We start from the raw sequence: 23,888 nt of genomic DNA, 5'->3' as shown, positions 1-23,888 counted from the left end.
CTGCTTTTGACACTCTAACCTAAAGGTCATTAGGAGAGTGTAAAATCCTCCAAGACATTTTTGCAAGAAGAGCATCATTAATGATTTCAAAATCTCTAAAACCCATCCTTCCTTCTTTCTTAGAGTCTGTTAACAATTCCCAAGATTTTCAGTGAATCTTTATCCCTTCCTCTCCTCTATTCCACTAGAATCTAGCAATCATATTATCAAGATCCTTACAAATCTTTTTTTGAAACTTAAAACAACTCATAAGACATAAGGGAACTGCACTAATTACTTATTTGATCATTATTTCCCTTCCTGCTCGTGATAACACTCATCTACTCCAACCCTTGACCCTCTTTTTGACTCTTTTTTTGATGTAAGCTAAAGCTTGCTATTTGGTTTTCGCCCAAATATTTGGGATACCAAGATACTTTCTGGGCTCTTCTTTATCTTTAATACCTAAAATTGAGTAAACACTCTCCCCTACATCAGTTACAATGTTTTTAGAGAAAATAGTTTCAGATTTAGACAGATTCACTTGTTGACCTGAAGCCTCACAATAATCCTTTAATAAAGTAGCAAGAACTTTGCAATTAGCTTCTTTGACGTTCATAAAGAAGAGAATGTCATCAGCAAAAAGGTTATGAGAAAGCACAAGACAATTATTAGTAATCTTAATACCTTTCAATGTGCCAATTTCCACATCCGTATGTATCATTCTTGACAATACTTCCACTACTAATATGAAAATATAAGGTGAAAGGGGATCACCTTGTTTGAACCCTCTCTTTAGAATTATTTCCCCAACCTTTCTTCCAGATAAGCAAATATTCAACCTAATAGTGAAAATACATCTCATAATCAAATCTACCCATTTCTCATGAAAACCAAATTTAAGCAGAATAGCTTTCACAAAATCCCATTCCACCCTATCATAAGCCTTACTCATGTCCAATTTCATTGCAAATTCACTCTTTATTCCCTTCTTACTTTTCCTCAAATAGTGAAATATCTTATGAGCAATAATTACATTGTCATGGATCTGTCTACCAGCAACAAATGCACCCTGGTTTATAGAAACACAAACATTCAACCAAGGTTTCAATCTATTAGAAATTACCTTGTAAGCAAAATTACAAAGTCTAATAGGTCCATATTGACTCACATCTTTCGGTCTATCTAATTTAGGAATCAAAGTGATATTTGTACATTCAAATAAGCAATATTACTTCTACCATAAAAAATTAAAAAAAAAAACCATCCACCATCCTCCAAATTTCCTCCTCTATTACCTGCCAAGAATATTAATAAAATTTTCCATTAAATCCATCATGACCTAGTGCTTTATTTCCTCCTAATTAAAAAACTATTCATGCACTTCCTTTCTACGAACAGGAGTTAATAACAAATCATTAATATTTTTAATTACACAACAATCTACATACTGTAGTACCTTATCAAAATTTCTAGCTCCCAAGGTTCTAAAAACATCTTTGTAGAAGGTAACAAAACAATCAGCAATCTCATAGTCTTTCTCAGTCCAAATCCCATCTTCATTTGTCAGTTTCAGCACTACATTCCTTTGTCTTCTTTATATAATAGAAAAATGAAAGAATCTAGAATTCTTATCTCCTGCTTGAAGCCAAGCTATTTGAGATCTTTGCCACAATAAACTTCTTCATCATGCCAAACTCTTTCTAATTCTACTTCAATTTCTCCTATTCTCCTTATATTTTCATTTGAAAAATTACTTTCACAGCAACCCACAAGCTGACTAGGTAGACTCTCTATCATCTTACTATTATATGGAATAGTTCTCGTACTCCATTTAATAAGAGCCTTCTTGCAGTTGTACAATCTCCTTATTACTTCATGAACCTCATCTCTTCGCAAGTCCCTATCCAACTTGCAACCAGATTTCACAATATTCAGAAAATCAAGATGTTCAATCTACATTTGCTCAATTCTGAAACTTTTTGGGGTCTTAGCCCCATTAAAATTCAAATCAACTAATAATAGTGTATGATCAAAGTTCATGGGTTCTAAATGAAAACCTGAGCCTTTGGAAACTTCTCCTTCATATCAACATTTCCAAACACCCTATCAATTCTTTACTTAATATTACCCTCCTGCTTTCTTTTATTGCACCATGTATATTTCGTCCCTTTGAAATCAAAATCAATTAATTCACAGTCAACAATAAATTGTCAAAAGTTCAAAATCTTCCTTATTGATCTCACGTTACCACCTTGTTTCTCCTCTTGAGAAACTAAGTCATTGAAGTCCCCTAAACACATCCACGAATCTATCATACCTCCTACAAACTGTCTCAACTTGTCCCAACACTTCTTCCTTTCTCTTTCTTTGGTAGGAGCATAAACAAAAGAGATGAACCTAGGAACATCAAATTTATTATGATCCACATAGGTGTGAATCACATATTTATCATTCCATAAAACTTCTACCTTCACTTCTTTACACCACCTAATAGACAAACTTCCACTCTTACCTTTAAGATCTACCACAAAACTATCATCCATACCACAACCTCTCTACTATTCTCTCTCTCTCTCTCTCCTTTTTTTTTTTTCACTTAGTTTCCATTAAGAACAATACCAGGGGTTTATGCATTTTGCAAATATTCTTCAAATTTTTAATTGTCAAGGGAATCCCCAACCCTTAACAATTCCATGAGATAACACTTATTGTGCTTAGGTGACTGGTGACTCTTTTAGGCCAATCACCAATACTCTCAGTATTATTTTTAACTTCAAAATCAATTTGATTCTCAAAAACCACAACTTTGTTCACATTCTGAATATCCTTCAAAACTTCTCTACCTATATCACGATTCACATCACCACATCCTACTCTTCTCATTTGTTTCTTAGGAATTCTACTACCGTTCCTTGTAACTCTCTTTTGAGTAACCTTCTAATTGTCTTCCATGTTCTCATTCATAAGCCAACTTTCTTCTCTTTACATCCCCTATTTCTTCTTCTTCTACTACTAATGGTCTTTTCAAACCAATTCTCTTCATCCCTATAACCATCTCAAACATAGGAGAAACACTTGTATAAATCACAATTGCTCGTAAAACATTGCTTTTATTCTTTGGCAAAGTCTAGATTTCAACTTCCTTCTCTACTCGATTACTAGCCAAAGCCACTTTTTCATCTTCCTTCAAAGGAACAACTTTGGCATCATTGTTAACACTAGTCACTACAATATCTTGGTTCTTTTCACTATTATTACCAACAATAGTATTGCTTTTATCTACCACATTTTAAGGATTATTAGACGCAACATTCTCTTTCCTAAACTCTTCTTTTAATCTTGGAAAATCAACTTGTTTCTATTTCTCATGCCTTCTATACATCATCATACCTTCAACCTCTTCCTAACTATCATTACAAATCACCACAATCTCATCTATTCTTCTTACAGCCTGAACTCCTAGCCAATTGCCATATTCTGTAGAAACAAATCCTTCATTCCCTTTAAAAATACAACCTCCAAGGTCATGCCCAAGTCTGTCGCAAGCAAAACACATATTCTAGGGTCTTTCATATCTCACTTTAATCCCTATAGGATCCTTTTATTAAGTCTAAGAGTCCGCAATCCAATCACTAGAGGCTTCCTTAAATCAATATTTACTCGAGCATACAAAACTTTACTAGTCAACAAACCATCACACTTCGGACTATCTACCAACATAGCATTGCCAATCTTTGACCCTAGTTTTATTGCCTTTTTGACATCCATTATAGCCAGTGGTAGATCTTGAAATTGAATCCAAAAGGGACACATAATTAAAATTCACTTCGCTATAAACCATATCCTTCTCCCACCTCTAGATGTTTAATAGCCATCCATTAATTGACCAGGGTCTACCCATAGGATTCTTTTATAATCATCTTTGTATTTGAATTCAAATACAAAAGTTTTTCAATCAACTTCAATAATTTCCAGATCCTCTTTATTCTCTACGCTCTAACGTTTCTGATCATCTGAAATGTGGTAGTGACATTCAGATCCTTCTCTATAATTATCTTATCGATCAAAATATCACCCCAAACCTCTTCTTCTCTTTCTTCCTCCATACCAAATCAACTTCAAGATTATTATTCTTGTTGTCCCATCCTCTCTTCTTCGAGCTTTCTCCAACCTCTAACACCACCATACCTTCTAATGCCTGATCCTCACTACACTTCTCTTTCACAATATATGATTGAGAAGCCACTCTTTACAGCTTTGCCGTAATGGGTGACGGATGATACTCAGGGAACTCTCCTTCACCGCCATAGTAGACAATGAAACAAGAAGTTACAAACATGACGATAACTATCGTAACTTGCTCTCACATAGGAGAGAGAAAACTCCCACTTTAGGGGAGAGTCACATTTTGAAGCTAACTGTTGTTACTCATTAGTTACAATACTTGGCTAGGCTTAATTCCAATAACCCAAATACACCAGCACTCGATGTAAACAAGTGTGATGTAGCCTCACGCCTAGAAATAAATAACATTACCTCTTATTCTTAACAAAAACATCCAGTTTATAGTTAAATTGAACTAAAAACTAAACTTTATATTTACCATCAGAGATATAATAATTATTGAGTGCCTTAGGATGGGTTCAGGGCGGTACCGTGACAACATGTTGCTCCCTCCAACGCCTTGGTCAGCAGCAAAGACTTACTCCCTCTGTTTTTTTTGGGGGGGGGGGAATTTAGAGGTATAGGCACCAATAACATGAGATTATAAGTTAAATTAAATTTATAACTTCTCACTTACAGTGAAATTTTCATGTAACCACAAATCTATTAACTATTCCTTTTGATTCAAAATGTAAATTTAGTTTAACTATAAAGGGGGGAAAAACAACGGCCAAAAGTGTAAGTCATTAAATTTATTGTAAAATTACATATTTTTAAATTATGTTTTAAATTGTATTATAACATTAATTATTAGGATATTGAGAACCAAATTAGTAGTTGAGACAATAGTTTAGGAACCAATGAATTAAATTGAGTAAACCCAGAGTCAAAGTAGTCATTTAGAATAATAAAATTTAATTAATATATACAAAAATATTCACATATATATATAACTCTAAAAAGAGTGATATCTAGATAAAAACATTAATTAAACTGTGCATAATAAAGTGTTGGATTTTCATGCTATGTTAATTATAATGAATTGGTCCTTTACATTTCCAAAAGGCTATAAATTTCTCAATTCTTGTATGTGTAGATTAGGGAAAAAAAATATTAAACACGTTAGATAATACACACCAACAAAAATTAGTCCAATTGATAAGAAGTTAACTCATAACCCATAAGGTCGTAAGTTCAAATCTCAATGCCAATGTTAAGACCTTATAGGTGGGTGATTTCTAAGTATTTTTATAAGCGTTTTTTCAGAATAGAGGGCCTTAGCCTTAATAAGCTCTCAAAACCCAACTCGCCTAGCTACATGCTCTAGTCCTAATAAGCTCCTAGGACCTAATTCACCTTTTTTTTTTTTTAACCAAAAAAAGGTGGGACTTTCTTATTTGCATAAACGTACACTAGGTCTTAATTTCTTACCCAAAACAATAAGCAGTCCTCATTTGGTATCCATCATAGTGATGAGCACTATACACTTGCTCATTACTGTAATGAAATCAGGACCATTCGATATCCAAATGTATTCAAAAGAAAATTGAGATTGGGAAGAGAACCGTGAAAAAAAAAAGAATAGTACACACAAAAAAGTGAATAAACTAAAAATATCAACGAAAATTGTAAAATTAATAATTTAGCATTATGATAGTTGATTCAAACTTTTGATGCTTCAGCCCAAAAAAGACGAGTGCCGGAATTGGGAAAATCATTTAAAAAAGTATTTAACATAAGAGATTGCTTGTTATATGACATTAGCCAAACCTATGTATGTGGAATTAGGGAATACCATAGGAAGAAGTGATATTTTCTAATCCCATCTCTATGAGTTTATCTAATCCCATATAACAAGTAATTACTCAAACTAAATATTATTTTCATAATTTTTTAATTATAATCATAATTTTTATCTCTTATTTTTAATACTGGACGAAACGGGACTAGTTATTTCCCATTCCATGTCATATGGGTGGTGTGGCCTTGTTTGATATTGTCAAAAGTAGTTGGACTTTTTTAGTTGCTGTGTACAACAGTCGTTTACGTTATTGGTGTCTTTCTGGATTGTTATTCCTCGTGGCAGAGAAAGGTAGGTTATACAAGTCAATCCACATTGATGATAAGTATGATTTTCCAAATGCTTGGAAGAATAACAAGAGGACAGATAAACTACAAGTTACATAAAATCTTTCTAATAAGGAAAAAACAAAGAAAGAAAAAAAGAAGAGATAATTAGAATAGACAACCTATAAAAAAATATTGATTAAAGAGGATCATAGAAAATAAAATTATTTAAAAGGACCAAAATTTAAAATATCAAATTACCCCCGTCACATTTTCATTTCTGTACACGATTTTTCCGCCATTCATGTGGTAGTAGTTGTTTCTTTCCTTCCTTATATTATTTTCCCCATGAGTTTTTCAGAAAGTTGGAGCGTCCCTAACAAGGCTTTATTATATGCTCTCCTGTCCCTTTTTATAAGCAAATTGTATTCTATCACGTAGATCAAAAAATTAGTTAAAGACAATAAATAGATAGAAATAAGAAATTCTTTCTCCAAAATACCCTTATTTATGAAAGAATGTGGATAGAGAGAAATGATGGTTTGAAAAATAAGATAACAAATATATTGGGTATTAAAATAAGTAATTAATGAGGGTAAAATAAGTATTTGTTACAAAAATTTAAAACAACTTGTAAATGTTATTTATATTTAAAGACAAAAGTGGGATGATAGTTGTTATTTATAAAAAAAGGCGGAGGACTACATAACTCTTTCTGTTGTTCATGCTCAGAATTTGCAATTATTAATAGCATTATTCTTGGAAGATCTTCAACTTTCCTTGTCGCAAATGAGAACATTTAAAACCATTTGTCAATCACAGTCCGAAGTCAAACTTTGCTGCTAAATTATCCACCAGCTACGTTGATTCTTAATATAGCCATACACTAGTCAAAGTGGATGAATAAAATAAAGATAAGTTGCTAAAACACATACCACTCCTTATTATTTATATTTTATTACTTGTAAGAAGGGATTTTGGTCCTTTTTACCCTCGCACCTCTTTTATGTTTTATTTTCAATTCTGTCTTATTAATTATAGTAAAGATGAAGAAAGAGGGAACAAGTGACAGAAAATATATTAGTATTTAATACTCTCTTTAAGAGTGAAAGTGAAAGATTTTATCCATTCAATACTTTTCTTAATATGTGAGAAATTCTTATAATTGACAAATAATAAGGACTAAAGTGGTATATACCTATTAATCAATATCTAGAGAATATGCCGGTTTCTTAAGTGCAGAACATAAAAATAATTACAAATATATGAATGGATTACAGGAATTTCCAAATGTTGAAAACCTTTATCATCAATGACTCCCAATAATTTTTCAATTCTGTGTAGAGTAGAATGTAACGGTTGATGAAAAATAGGAAAGCTCACTAATTGTCAAATAATTGAGATTTTATTGGGGGAAAAAAAAAGAACTGAGATGAGGTAAGAGAGAACATAGGAAGTCTAGTTATGGGCAATTTAGTCTTTTCAAAATAATATTTTAATTTCTGGTCTTTTTAAAAAATTACGATTTTTATGATCCTCTAAAATAAATATTATTTGGTTCTAAAATAAATATTATTTGGTTCTAATTCTCCCAAGAAAGAAAGACACGGCCCTTGTCAAAGTAGTAGTTGTTGGTCGTCAATAGATATTTTTCTCAAATAGCGCAAAGATCGTTTCTGTGGAAATTTTATTGGAACATAAACAAATATAGTGCCGTCAGGAATAAACCAACGGCTTTTGCTTTTGGCAAGATCATGACCAAAGACTTTGAATAGTCTCACACCATTATTTCTTCTTGTGTCTCGATCACACTTCATCACAATCACCATTAATATTGTTGACCTCAGTTGTTGCGGTCACCTTAAGCAACTCTGTATGCCTTTTTGACAACCCACATAATTCAGCTGTATATAACTGACTTAAGAATGTTAACCCAGCTCTATCTTTTACTCCTCCGTTACCATCATCACCATGAAGTTCTATACTTCAAAAGAGCTAATTCTGATAAATATCCCATTGTTCCTTCTCTTGGTGCTTCATTCTTCTTGTCACTCCCTTCACAGAATAACCCCAAGCCAATCCCTTAAAGACGGCGACGTTTTGCTCTCAGATGGAGGAACCTTTGGCCTCGGTTTCTTCACCCCTGGCAACAATTCAAGAAAGCGCTACGTTGGAATATGGTATAATAAGTCCTCTGAACCAGCTGTTGTGTGGGTTGCTAATAGACAGAATCCTCTTTATAATACTTCTGGAGTTTTGTCGATTGATACGTATGGAAACATCATTCTCGTTTACAATGATACTAGTTTAAACAGAAACAGCCCCATTTGGTCTTCCGACGTTTCAATCTCATCTTTTAGTCATACCTTTGCTGAGCTTCAAGAAACTGGAAACTTGGTTTTAATCAGAAATGAAGGAAGAAGATCGAAGGTTGTATGGCAGAGTTTTGACTATCCTAGTGATACATTGCTTTCGTACATGAAAATGGGGGTGGATCGGAAAACTGGTTTCAATCGGTTCCTTACATCATGGAAATCCCCAGACGACCCAGGATTAGGGAACGCGACTCGGATGATCAACCCAACAGGTTATCCTCAAATGTTCATTTATAAAAACGGGGCTCCGTTTTGGCGAGCCGGATCTTGGACGGGTCAAAGATGGAGTGGTATACCTCTGATGACTAACATCTTCAACATCACCTATATTGACAATGCCAATGAAGTTAGCTACATGACCCGAGTCATGGACCCTTCAGTCTTCTTAAGAATTGTGATAAACAATAGTGGTTATTATTTACGAAATATTTGGCAAGTTAACGAGAATAAATGGACCCAAACATTGTACGGTCCAAGAGAGGATTGTGACCACTATGCTCACTGTGGGTCAAATAGTAACTGTGACCCGTATAACGGGGACAAGTTCGAATGCGTGTGCTTGCCCGGATTCGAACCCGTGAACCCGCAAGAGTGGAATATGAGAAATGGATCGAGCGGGTGCATGAGGAAGAAGAATGTGTCCATATGTAAAAGTGGGGAAGGCTTTGTGAAAGTGGCACGTGTGAAGGTGCCAGATACATCAAAGGCACGTGCAGATAAGAGTGAGAGTATAAGCTTGAAAGGTTGCGAGGAAAAGTGCTTGAGGGATTGTTCGTGTCTAGCATATACGAATGTGGATGAGGTTAAACAAAGCGGGTGCTTGACGTGGCATGCTGATATGGAAGACATCAGAGCATTTGACAGCGTGGGGCAAGATTTGTACGTCCGTGTGGATGCGGAAGAATTGGGTACGTTCTTTACTTCACTTCTTTTTTGTTTTTGCTATCAAGAGTGAAAAAGAAAATCATCATGCTTAGTATCGTGTGTGTGTGTGTGTGTTTGTGTATTAAAGGAAGAGTGAGGGTTGGGTGAGACTATGAAAATAATGAAAGCAAATTATTAATAATTTTTAAAATTAAAAAAGTTAAAATATACTTTTGATCTTTTAAGTTTTTAATTTTGGATCAGAGGCCTCCTACAAATTTCATCTTGCCAGGAGGGGGTGGAGGGAATCCCTCCCGTAGCTCCCAAATTCATCGTACCAAACATATTCTTAAGTTTATGAAGTGTATTTTTAGTTTTTTTTAAATCTTAACATGGTTAATCTCATTTAACAAAAAATGTAAACTTAGAAAATTTAGATGGTCACTCTATAATTAAATGTTGACAAAAGATGCGCTAAGTTTTAACTCCAATATAATCAAGGTAAAACAAAAAAAAAAACTATTTAATATAATCATTTCTAGTTTTTAAAATTATTTAAGCATAGTTTGTCAACATTTGATTGTAGAATCACTACGTAAATTTGATGAGTCATCATTTTTTTTTAAAGTAGACTAACAGTATTAAGATTAAGGGGCTAAAAATACACTTTGTAAATTTAAAGAATTATATTGAAACTTGGTTTAAACTTAGAGGATCAAATATATATATATATATATATTTTAGTGACTTAAAAATATATAATTTGTTTGTTAAACTTACTGTTCTTGTTTTATTTATAATATTTTACATATTGAACCTTAATATAAGACTATTAGGGGGTGTTTGCATGAAACTAAACCTCATAGTTTGGAGAATAGCTTCTGAAATAGATTCTTTGAAAAATAGATTTTGTGAAAAATAGATTTTGCGAAAAAGTGATTCAGATAAAGTGTATTTGAATAGTTGTTATCACAAACACTTTTATATGTGTAAATTACTAAAAAAGGTATAATTTAATATGATAATTACATAAAAGATAGATTTTATAATATATTTTAATTTGAATCAATAAAATTGTTAATAATATATTTTTTACCAACATAATTAATAATATATAAGATAATGTAATTAATAAATAATTAATATGTGTATATATTTATAAAATATAAGATTAAATATGTTTATAAAAATAATTGAGAGGTGTTAAAGTCATATTATTGTTGAGATCTACTCTGACAGGTACAATTATACTCTCCAATCACTTCTTCTGAAACCATGGTTTTGAGCCCAAAATTGCAGTTTGTTATTCCCTCCCGTTTGGCAAATTTGGGACCTAAACCATGGTTTGGATTCCAAAACCATGGTTTCATCATTATTTACAAAATTTAATAACACAGATTTGATTCTTTTATAAAAATGTTCCTTTCTCTTTTAAATATCCATAATTTGCTTAAGGATAATTTCTAAAAAAAATTTAAATCTTTTTTTTATTTAACTGGTTGTAACTAATTTCCTTAATCTTAGGAAAGTAATCAATATCGTTATGGAGTACTGATTAAAAAAAAAATATCGTTATGGAGTAATATTTTATTTATTTTATAAAATTAATTTTGTTCATCTATAAACTTTAAAAATACACATTTAATCTATTTTTCAAAAATATGATTTATCATTAAATGGGGTCTATGAAAAATGGCAGCAGGATTAAACAAACTGAATTAGTAAAAATAATATTTGACTTGAAGGATGAAATTAAAGGAAACATATCATGGGACTACTACACCATATTGTAGTACTTAAGAGATACTTAATGGGAAGTGCCTAGTGCCACTGTAGGTACAAGGCCATTTTCCGAAACATATATAGTTTCGTACTTTCGTTTTTGAATTAATGATTTAATTTGAGTTAGTGAATTAATGACCTTTGAATGAATAGAATCAATCATATTGTTCCCATTTTGAGAGCTTTATCAACCACAAAAATATCCAGTGTTTTATTGTAAGAAGTATAATTTTTACAATGCTAAAGAAAATATATTCATTTAACTAATTCCTTCGACCAGATAATTATTATTTATCACAAAGCTAGGATGACCTCTAAATCTGACTGATTCTCAACTAAACTTATAGTAAGTTTTGGAGGCACACTTAAAGTTGAATGATATTACTGCCAACAGTTAATATACTAGAAGCTCTCAAAAGCACCATCATGAAAAAAGATGCAGTTTAAGACTATATAATTTTTTTTTTGGTATAACTCATTTTCAAGTCACTTTGGGTTTGAATTTGTTTGAACATATATTCCCCTTTGTGCTCTTGTCTACAGCTAAAGATGAAAGGAAGCATTATGGTTCTCTTGGCAAGAAGGGGATGGTGACACTAGTAGTCATTTCTATTTGCTTGACAACGTTCCTGGCAATCTCCTTTGTGTATTGGTTTGTAAAGAATAAGAATCAAGGTAAGGTTTATTTTTTATCAATTTTCCCACAAAATAAAGTTCTTAAGGTAAACTTACTAGATGGTTTGTCTCCTTTTCAATCTAAAGTACTTAATAGCCCATATTACAACTGCTCTCTTACAATTGTTTTAATTTTTGTTTTTTTGCACAGCAAAAAGAATGCACGAAAGCGATTTGTTTGATGGAGCAGACAATTCCGATTTAACCCTCTTTGATCTAAAGGACATAGTTGAGGCAACAAACAATTTCTCAGACACTAAAATGCTTGGACGAGGTGGTTTTGGTTCTGTATATAAGGTATCTGTTCTACGTAACTAGACAACTAGTCTCTAATTCCATAAATTGGATCAACATTGTTTTGACATTATTAGGGTTTTATGCAACAAAGATAAAATGTACGCATTCATGAATTAATCATGGATTTTGATGCTAGGGTCAACTCAAAGATGGAATGGAAATAGCAGTTAAGAGGCTATCAAAGTATTCTGGACAGGGCGTTGAAGAATTCAGAAATGAGGTTACTTTAATTGCAAAGCTCCAACATAGGAATCTTGTAAGGATCCTAGGTTGTTGCGTGGATGGAGAAGAGAAGATGTTGATATATGAATATTTGCCAAACAAAAGCTTGGACTCATTCATTTTTGGTGTGTCTTCTCATCATTTAGTTTTTTTACATATACAAGTTATTGCCAAAATTTTCAATTTTAGAAAATGAAGTAAGTGATGATCAAGCAATATTCTTCACTTTTAATACATAATTTGCAACTTTTATGCAGATCAAGCAAAAAAACTACAACTAGACTGGAGAAAAAGATTTGGCATCATTTGTGGAGTTGCAAGAGGAATTTTATATCTTCATCAAGATTCAAGATTAAGAATAATTCATAGAGACTTAAAGGCCAGCAATGTTTTGTTAGATTCTACAATGAATCCCAAAATTGCAGATTTTGGCATGGCAAGAATATTTGGTGGAGACCAAACTGAAGCAAATACAAACCGTATTGTTGGAACCTAGTAAGTGCTCAACTATATATAGCATTTCACTATAGTTTCCTAGCATTGCATTACACACGCACAGCTAGTTTCCACAAGTATGAAAAGTACTAGCAAAAACTAAACTACTAATTAAGTATTTAGCTGGAATGATTTTCTATATATCATTAATTAATATAATATTTATATCTTAATCATGCAAATTTCGATGCTAATTGCAAATCCATTCTCCAAGATGACCAAATAACATCTCAATACGGGCTAGATAGGTTTGCGATTGATGCCCCAATGAAAGAAAATACATTCTTTTGATAATATACTAAAAATAACAATAAAACATACAATTCAGATACTTACTAGTTTAAGCATCTTTAGTTGACATAATTATTTTCAAATTTCTATAATCTTTTACAGTGGTTATATGTCGCCTGAATATGCAATGGAAGGAATTTTCTCAATAAAATCGGATGCATATAGCTTTGGAATTTTACTTTTGGAGATTGTTACTGGCAGAAAGAATAGTGGTCATTATAATGACATTACTTCTACTTTGGTTGGACATGTAAGTACAAATAATGAACTTGAGGTAAGTTTGCTCTTTAGTAATGGTATAACTATCTAATAAGTTCAATTGATTCAGATTTGGAACCTTTGGAGAGAGAGTAGAGCTGTGGAGATTGTTGATCCATCATTACTAGGTGAAACATGCCTTGAAAATGCAGTTCAGAAATGCATCCAGATTGGGCTTTTATGTGTGCAAGAATACGCAACAGATAGGCCTACTATGTTAGAAGTTATTTCCATGTTGGATAATGACTCAACTCTTCCTCCTCCAAAGAAGCCAGCATTTCTTTTCAAGAAAACTGATTGTGATGATTCAAATCCATCAGTCATTGAAGGGGTTAATTCAGTAAATGAGATGAGCACTACTGTGGTTGAAGCTCGTTGAAAATCATGACCGTCATACATGATAATGCTCTTATAATGCTATAATGCTTGTGAAATGACAGATTTTTATATATCTGATCCTTAAAACATTGTGAATTAATGATGCATAAATGTGTTTTAGCAATGAAGTCAAGTACGAATGACATTGATCTTTATTTCTTTTACTATTGAAGTCAGAGTAAATATTGTGATCAGGATTGGTTTTAGTTGTTAGTCACTAGCAATCACTATTGCAAATATTCAAATATATGTCATTCGATATGTGACTGTTAAATCCATAGACGACCATCTATGGCGCACATCGCACTAGCAAACATGCGATGGTGACAATCGCAACCTGCACATATTAGTTAAAAACGCGTGATGGTTTTATTACAAAACTATCAACTTTTGTTGTTGATAATAAATTAAAGTTTTTGCAAAAGTAAAGGCGCTAATGATGATTATCCAACTGGGAGTGTTTATTCTATTTAAAACCCTCATCCCACCTTTCCTTTCATACCAAAAACTAAAATCACTTTCTCACTACCTCATAGTGGTTCAACGATAGAGATCTCTTACCATTTATCCTCCTTACTAGTAGCATCGTCTACCACCCTCGCTGCTCTTGCCCCTCCTCCGCTACCTCCACCACCCCTCCTCTACCAGAGAACCCTGCTCCCCTACTTGATGACCGCCTTACATGTTATGTGTAGGCTGGCCTTGTACGTACATGACCTCAATCAGAAATTCAACCTCATTTTGTACCATAATGATGTTGAATGCAACATGAATTCTAATGCTTCCTCCCCTACCTTGGACAAAAATGACGATGAAGAGAGGGAGTTATATGTTAGCGGTTGTTTTAACTTTTATTTTATGCTTTTTTAGTATTAGCTTATATATTTTGTGTTTTCTATTTTTATTTTTTAAAAATATATTTTGTAAAAGGTGCACTATCCCCTTTATATATATAAAGATAAAAAATATTAAAAAATAAAATATGCTTCAGTTTTTATAGAAGACTATCATGTAATGGTCATATATAATTAGAGAACTTGACATAATGGATGTAAGTAATTTGTCCTAAATATTTTCCTATTAATAAATTTTGAAAATAAATTGATATAAGAAAAAAATAATTGTAGTATATAAACAATATATTAAAAGATTAATATGTGATAAAATTCAAAATCGATAAATGTATTTATATGAACACCTTCATTTATGATTATAGACCTAACTAATGTTGAAACTGTTGTTAAAGTAAATTTTGAATTTGAATGATAAAATAATAAAACTTGACCATGATATAATTAATAACTCATTATATAGATTGATTTCAGTCTTCAAAACAAAGACAAATGGTATATACAAAGGTTTCTTAAGAAAGAAATTATAATGGTTATTTTTTAAAATAATTATATTTCTACTAATTATAAATGCTTTTCTTCCAATATATAAAAGGAAAATAGATAATATAATATAATGTAATAGAATACATAATTAAATTATATATCTAATAAATGTTAATTAAAAATAAAAATGAAATTAAAAAATAAACTAGATTCATGAAGAACTTATTTATGATTTAAAATAAAAAAATTCATTTGAAATTAATATTATGTTAAAAATAATTTTTGAACACAATAAAATTTAAAAAATAAAAAGTAGTATCAATATTTAAACATTATTTTGTCATACTATTTTGTTAAAATTAAAATTATCATATAATTTATTTTTAATTTTTAATAATATTTATCTATATATAATTATTTGGATAAAAGATTAGTATATATAATTAATTTTGTCTTAGAGGACTGTAAATTCATTGTAGCTCAACCAAGAAAGGCTCAAGCATGTGCACGAGGTTGACTGTTTGATTTATGGAGAAGTCACGTTTCAGGAGAATTTTATGGTGGTGACTGAAGATGAGGTGTCAAGAAACATGTGGCAGCTTTTGAGAGGTTTCATGACTAATTGGATTATGTCTATAAATAAAAATTCTGTTCTTAAATTCTGTCACTACTAATCACATGTTTTTTTGTACAATACGCATTATTAGTGTTTAGATTATGTATTATTTCAAATGTTAAATGACGACGATTCCAATATAATGACATGCATTTATATAGACCCATCCATTTTGCATTAGACTATTTAATTGCACTATTTTTGAGATGCAATGAGGATATGTCTCACGTAACTATTTCACTTTTTTAAATAATACTGGTTTTGGGATGACGGAGAATATTTTATTGGGATTTGCTATACTAGCAGTGAAGAATTTTTTTTTATATTATAAAAATAGTTCTTGTCATGGCTATATTGGTTTTTTGTTATTAACCATAAGACTGTTGTTACTTTCATTCAGGTAAAGACTTATTATTTCAACTAAACAAGTTTGTAGTTAAAAATAACGTGTTAGTTGAAATGGCAATCTCTTTTACTTAAAAATAACAAGTTCAATGTATGAATTTAATAAGTTTTATTTGGAAATAACAAGTTAACTTAGTTGAAATAAAATGCGTTAACTTGAAAATAGCCAGTTCACTACGTGGATTTAACACGTTTGTAATTGAAAATAACAAGTTAATTTAGTTAAAATAACAAGTGTTGACTTAAAAATAATTAGTTTAGTATATGAGTTTAACAAATTTGTAACTGAAAATAACAAGTTAAGCTTGTTAAAAAAACGAATCTTTACTTGGAAATCTTCTAATTTATTATGTAGATGCTACCACTAAAACCGCTGTGAAAATTCTATTTTAACTGCTGTGAAAGGCCTTTTCTAACCATCCCAAAATACTAATATGTTGGATGTGAAAGACTCTTTAACTTATAAAACACAGTTCACTTACGACTCGCTGAATTGGGACTCACATATTGTATCAAGGGAATGACAAGAAAAACGAAGCACAAGGAGAATGAATAATGGAAGTTACGTCAAAATGAGATTCTTTGCACAAGAGATAAAGTAGGGCTAAATTTCATAAGAGAGCAGAGCATGCAGGAAAATTTAGAGAACTGCGAGATAAAGATTATACAATTAAGGGTGACATCGTATTGTCAATAAATAATAGGTTTTTCTCCTTAATCAACTACGTTGAGGTTCATAATTCTGTGTCACTATTTTATAGTGTTAGATTCGTATGGATACTTGTGTATTGATCAACCCACATGACGTCATTGAGTGTGAGAGAAACATAGATGGAAATAACAGTGTGGGGTTGGCTTATATTGAATTCTTTGAATTTTCTCAAGCCAACTAGAAGTTGTTGGTTTTGTATCACTTTCTACTTTAATATATGCATGTAATGCAAGAATGTATATGATCAAAATTCCCATCAGTCTATGAATGAAGATGAAGACCACCGAGTGAAAAATTATTTAGAACTAAGTTTCTATGTTAGCGAAAAGATCTTGGTTTCTATATGTTCATTATTTTACAAATAGATGTTTGTCTGTGTCTATATATAATCCTACTACTGCTACTAAGTTTTTGCTTTTTAATTACCCATATATGATCCTATAAGAACTGTTTAATTTCAGCATTATTTCTCATACACTCGTCTGGTTGGGCTGACCAGATGATTATATAAGGAATACTCGTATGGTGAACTTGAACAAACGAGCATATGAGCCCATACTCATCTGGTTAGCGCCAAAAGATTATGGGCCCTTTTTCTAAAAAAAAATTTCAGCTCCCCCTCCTTCATTCGACCATTTCAGATCTGCAACTCTTTTCCTTCCTTTTCCCTCTTTCCTTCTCCCTATCATCATGGGTTCACCTTTCTTTTCCCTCTTTCATTTTCAGCTTGTTCCCTTTCCTCTCTCTTTCTCCCCTTCCCTTTCCATCTTTCCTTCTCACACGTCATGGGTCTTGCACGCTTTGGGTTTGGCTCACTGTGGGCGTGGGCCTCGCTCGCTATTGCTGTAGTGGGTGTCCTTCTCCTTGCTTGTTGTTGCTGCTTTAGCACATAATGGGTCGTCATTTGCTTCAGCTTGTCATGGATCATTTGCTTCAACTTATTGGAATCTTCATTTTGGTGCTTGGCTTCCTAGGTGGAAGGACTGGTGGTTTATAACTTATGTTATTGCTCTTGGACTTGTTAGAATTTGTAGTTATGCATTATGTTCAAAGGTTGATTTTAGAGATTTTATTGTAACACTGTGGGTTTTTAATGAAATGCCTACGTATATAAAAATTTGAGCTAGAAACAATGGTTAGATTGAATAAGTTGGTGAGCTAGATAATCATTTTCTCATAGAAGCAAATGTGTTTTCTTTATTTAGAAAAAATGATTGATGATAAATTATGGTAAATTTTATTCCTCGAAAAGAGTAGATGATGTTATTAATATTAATGATGTTTATCATGTAATATATAGGTTAAAGTAATGTTGGTAGTTACAGAGATAACTTTGGTTAGAATAAGATATATAGTTAATCTTCATGTCAAGTTTTGGAGAGCTATTGAATAGGTTGGGCAATGTAATTGAATAAATATAAATATATATATGTGTGGGCGCGTTGGTTAAGAATATGGTATTTCTTTTTAAATTTTTTTGGAATAGATTGTTGATTGTTGATTTGAGCTATAATTTTGATAACATTATATGTAGTTAGTGTTGTGGGAGTGCTTCAAATTATATTGAAAGGAAGCTTGAATTGGATATTAACTTAATAAATATTGTACGTAATCTTTTATTTCTTGTACAAAGTCTTATATTTTTTTTTATTGCTCAATTTGCTAGTTAAATTGTTGAAATTAATCTCAAGTCTCTTGAATCAATTTTTGTTGAAATTAGGCTGAATTGATTTATTGTTGAAATTCTTGGATACGTTACTTTTAAGGGAAAACTCTGTCAAAATTTTTTCAAAATTTGTAAGGCATATTTTGCAAGTTTGGATTGTTGCGAGGGATAATTTTGTTTGATGTTTCAATTAGTTTGGAATTGCTTTAATTTTCTTGAAATTAAGCTGAATTGAATTAAAATACTGTTGATATTAGTCTTGAATTAAATTATTTAGAATTGCTTGTGTATTAATATAATGGATCATAGTTGGATGAGTGCTCTGAGAACAAGTAACAAATATAAGAAAAAGGTATAACAATTTATTAAATTTCCTAAAAAGATTGCTTACGAGAAAAAAAGAAAGTATTTTTCCCCTGTGTCAATTGTTCAAATGAGAGACAATTGACTATTACTGATACAAGGGATCACTTATTTTTTGAGGGCATGAACCTTGGGTATAAAAGATGGATATGGCATGATGAAAGAGGAACAACGCCATCGGTGTGGAAGAAGAGAAAGTTGTGGGTCACTTAAATGATAGAATGAGTAATATGATTCATGATATTGGAATAGAATTCTTTGCGTGATCACATTATAAATGACAGTTTATAGAGTGATGCAAAGATAGCTTTATATCCTAGGTGTTCTAAGTATACGGAGTTGATAGCTATGTTGAAATTATTTAATTTAAAGAAAGCTAATAGATGGACTGATAAGAGTTTTATTGAGTTACTTCAATTGTTGAGTGATATGCTTCCAGTTGATAATATTCTTCCCAACAGTGTGTATGAAGCAAAGAAAATCTTGTCATAGATGAGTGTCCAAAATGTAAAACTTCACTACACAAAGTGAATAAGAGCATGGGTCGTGATGGTGATGTTAATGAGACTACTAAGGGGCAACCTTTGAAAGGTATTATAGTATCTTTCGATAATATCACAATTTAAACATTTTTTAACTAATGCAATTGAGGCAAAAAAAGTTGGCATGGCATTTTGATGATAAAATATCAGATGAAAAATATCTCTAGCATCCTGTGGATTCTTCTTAGTGGAAGAAAATAAATGAACTATTTTCAAAATTCGGTAGTGATCCAAAAAACCTTCATCTTGGGCTTTATACGGATGGAATCAATTCTTATGGTATTCTGAATAACGCATAGTACATGGTCAGTTCTGCTAGTGATTTACAGCTTACCTTCTTGGTTAGGCAAGAAATGCTAGTATATGAAGCTGTCTATGATGATTTCAGGGCTAAAACAGCCGAGAAATAATATTGATGTCCACTTGGAACCTTTGATTGAGGACTTAAAAAAATTGTCAAAGGCAGGCATGGATGTGCTTGATACACATAAGCTAAGCTACATGCAATGATCTTCATCCTGATTGTTAGATTTAAGGTTTTGATGATAACAAAATAAGCATTTAAGTTTCTTTGCATGAACTGTCATGTTAATCGATCAATTGTTCGATTAACTAGATAATTATCAACGTATTATGTGACCATATACTGTTAAGTTTTATCAACCACGTGTTAGATAAGTCACCTTGCTAGAAAACTTGCTAGCTAAATAGGTTGATCGATCACCTGTTTGATCATTGATAGAATTTGTTGAATAGAAGGTTTTTCAAGAAATTATCGATCACCTGATGGATAATTGAATGATCGATAAGCTGTCAAGAAAAAGGGTTTAACTTTCTCACTAATAACATAAGGATAATTGATCATCTTATCAATCAAGAGATAATCAATAATGACTTAGATAATGGGTAAGTTTCGTTGACTCACGTGCTGTTTAAAATAGTTTATGGATTTTCAATCACTTTATCGATCATTGGTCTATCGATGACTTACTTTAACATTGTTTGACAAAGCCCCTCTGATTAATCGATAATCTATTCAATCAAGCTACTCTCTGATTTATTCTAATTCTAGCTTTTACTAACAACGATCGATCATGTAATTGATTATTGTTTCATCGATCATTTAATCAATCATCAACATGTTCTTCTACAATATTTGTCCCAGTCATTTAGAACTATTTTCAGATCGCTTGTTTCATCAAAGCTTGATCAATCAAGTTTCATATCATTGTGTTTAAAAATGCTTTCCCATGATAACTCAGATTAATCGATGAGCTCTTTCATCAAGTGATTATCGATCATTTATTCAATTAATGCATCCATTCATCTCTTCAATAATTCTTTACAATGTTCTTTCTGAAGGTATGCTTTCATTTCATCTTCAAGCTTTTCTTAGCCTAAAATGATCAAATCATTCTCTTTAAAAAGTCAACGAAGACATACAACTTTAAAAGAATAAACCTTGCACAAAAATCAGAAGTAATTTCGTGACTAAAAATACTTTGTCTATACTTCATCTATTATCGATCACTTGTGTCACACCTTACTTATATAGTACCTTAGCATTCATTTAGACCCATTCCAGACCACTTTGGATGGTCTTAAACTTAAAAATTTCAATTTGGACGTTAATTTTCGGAATATTACTGTTCACTGTCCAGTTTTCAGATTACAGGTCCAACTTTGGAAAATCATAACTAATTCTAGAAATATCGTATGGAGGTGTTCCAAAATTTTACGGAAAGCTCTTTCAATGGTCTTTAAGGGAAAAATACTCAACTGAACTCATCCTCATGGAAAACGTACAGTTTATTGGATTAAAATTACTATTCATTTGGTAAAATCTGGACTTTCCAGATTCTGCGCCTTAACTTTGAAAATTCATATCTCTTCGTATACACATCCAAATGAGGTGATTTACCACTCATTTTGAATCTTGGGATGTGCACTATAAGTCTACCAAATCTCGTGATTTAACACATTCATTTGGTAGGTCAAAATGAAGCTCAAAACTAACTGCTTCAGGACCTACGTTTTATCCTTTAATATCTCCTTACTTCAATTCTTTTTATTTCTTTGACATACATAGCATGGGCTTAATCTTTCTCATTCATACTCATATACTTTCATTCATGCCATAAACATCCTAAGCATATACATTGAAGTAATAGCATTCATAACATAATTTACAGCATAGGAGAATTATACATTGAATTTTCATATCAATCATTTGCATTAATAATTCTCCACTTCTTCTCCTTGCTTCTCATGCCATTAGTGCCCATCATTGATTGACCTAAATGGTTGGTTAGGGAGGGGGTGAGATTCGGGGGAATCTCAGTAGCAAACAATACCACATAATCATGCTAGATGGATGCTAATGCACTACACGCAACTTGTTTATTCTCTTGTTAATTAGTGAAATACTAGCATGCTCAAAGCTAACTTCTTGATGCATGGCCATGGAGACATAATCTACTCATCATGAATAGCAATTACAGCAGCTAAAACATGTCACAACAACATGCAAATAACATGTACACGGCAACACACAAGCATACCACATCAAGCAATGACAATAGGTAAGTTCACTACCTTGCACCTCAAGCTTTCCTCTTACTTTTCCTTTGACTCCCTTGACTTTCCAACCATGTGGGCATTCGGTCAACATCACTAAACATCCTTTTGGATGTTCCAAAGGTCCTAAACATAACCATAATGATGACACAATCCATTAGGACCATTAGATTACATAAAGTTCAAGACTAGCTTTCTTGAACCTCAACCCTTTCTCTTAGTCTTAGGGTTTTCTTTCTAGCTTTTCTAACATAAATATCATCATTTCCCATTCTTATGATCCATTTCTTATCAATTAGGATCACTTTAGATGGCCTTAGATTCAAGAAGATCAAATCTGGAAATTTTGGTTCGCGGGTACTGTTCATGCCGAATCTCCAGAATTTTTGATCAACTTTCAAAATTCATAATTAAATCTAGAAAAATCCAAATTGAGTGCTTCCAAGTCTCACTGAAAGATAATTAAGTTAAATTTAAAGAAAAAATAGTTTCAGGAACCAATTCTACGCAGAACAGTACCATAATTGTACGGAATTCGACACCCTTCCAAAAGCTTAACACTGTTTCCAGATTTCAAACCCTAACTTTGAAAAATCACCATAAATCGTACACATATCCAAATGGAGTGTTCTACCCATGGATTTAAAGCTCACAGAGTGTACTTTAAGCATGAAAAATTTCAGAATCAGATACGCACAGTAACTAATTCGAAATAGGTATCAAATCAGATGCTACAGCCACCACATACCTTGATCTTGAAGCTTGAACTTTGTTCCTTCTTCTTGGCCTTCACCCCTACGTTTTTCTCTCTAAATTTTGACAGAGTTTTCCCTCTTAAACTCATGTTGGCTGAAAATATGAAGGGGAAGAGGCTCTATTTATAGCCAAAAAAGTTGGCTTGAATGGACCAAAATGCCCTTGGTAGCTAATAGAAAGTGTAAGGGCAAATTTGGAAGTTCAAGTGGACTTTTGCATCATCATTGCATCATCTTATTACATCATGCTTACCTCAACCTTCTAGAAGATGCCAAGTGTCATGAAAGTGGTGGAGGAGATGGGAGATTAGATCCTAACCGTTGGATCAAACTTGTTTCATAAGCTTCCTCCGAATTTACTTGGCCCACGTTTCTCCGGCTTTCTTTATGGCTTTTCGGAGCTCAGAAAATTGTTCTGTCTACTTTATAAATTCCCTTTAATTCTAGAGAATATCTATGAATTTTCTTAGGCCATAACACTTCCTTTAAACCTTGCATAAAGATTCATTTACCAAAATGCCCTTTTATCGGCAAAACCGACTCTTTAATTTCCTAAAGCCACTCTACTGGCCTTTTGGTTGCGGGACTAATTTTATAAATTAGTACAACCTTTCAACCATTTAACCTCATTTTTGTATACATTTTTGAAGTCTCTTGCTATTTTAAATAATTACCTCACATGGTATACTTTTTACCGGTAATAACCTTATAAATTCTGTTGAAGCTGCCTCAGGGGTATTTTCATCTTTTCTCTTCATAGAAGAGCCTTAGAATATTATTTCCCATTTTCTAGGATTTTCTTGGAATTCTCTTCGTACTCTTCTATTTTTACCCCTGTTGGTCATAACCTCATAGAACCATCTCTTTGAGGTTTCTAACTTACCCATTGGCCGGTATCTAGCCTCTTTTCTCTTTTTGGGCCTTCGAGACTTTACTGGAGCCTCTAACCTTAATTATACTCGAGCCCCTGAAAACTTTTTCTTTGCAGTTTAGTCCCTGAAACTGCTTTAACTTCCTTTCTCGTCTTTGGGACTTCTGCTCACAGGGGTCTGATAACCTATTTAA

The 23,888-nt window shown here is 32.3% G+C and overlaps 1 protein-coding gene across 1 annotated transcript; it reads left to right on the top strand.

The window, feature by feature from the left end:
* The first annotated feature begins 8,184 nt into the window (after positions 1–8,184).
* LOC114756252 (G-type lectin S-receptor-like serine/threonine-protein kinase At1g11410) lies at positions 8,185–14,056 on the top strand. The gene is made up of 7 exons (XM_028945183.1): positions 8,185–9,496; positions 11,778–11,909; positions 12,061–12,206; positions 12,343–12,553; positions 12,686–12,923; positions 13,317–13,464; positions 13,543–14,056. The coding sequence occupies exons 1-7, from the start codon at positions 8,185–8,187 to the stop codon at positions 13,849–13,851; spliced, it is 2,496 nt and encodes an 831-aa protein (XP_028801016.1). The 3' UTR covers positions 13,852–14,056.
* The last annotated feature ends 9,832 nt before the right edge of the window (positions 14,057–23,888 follow it).

This window comes from Neltuma alba, unplaced genomic scaffold, assembly GCF_004799145.2.
Source record: "Neltuma alba isolate B1F8T4 unplaced genomic scaffold, ASM479914v2 tig00010378_pilon, whole genome shotgun sequence".
Classification (NCBI taxonomy): domain Eukaryota; kingdom Viridiplantae; phylum Streptophyta; class Magnoliopsida; order Fabales; family Fabaceae; genus Neltuma; species Neltuma alba.
The sequence above is the reverse complement of the archived record's forward strand: the minus strand, read 5'-3'. Positions and strand labels throughout refer to the sequence as shown.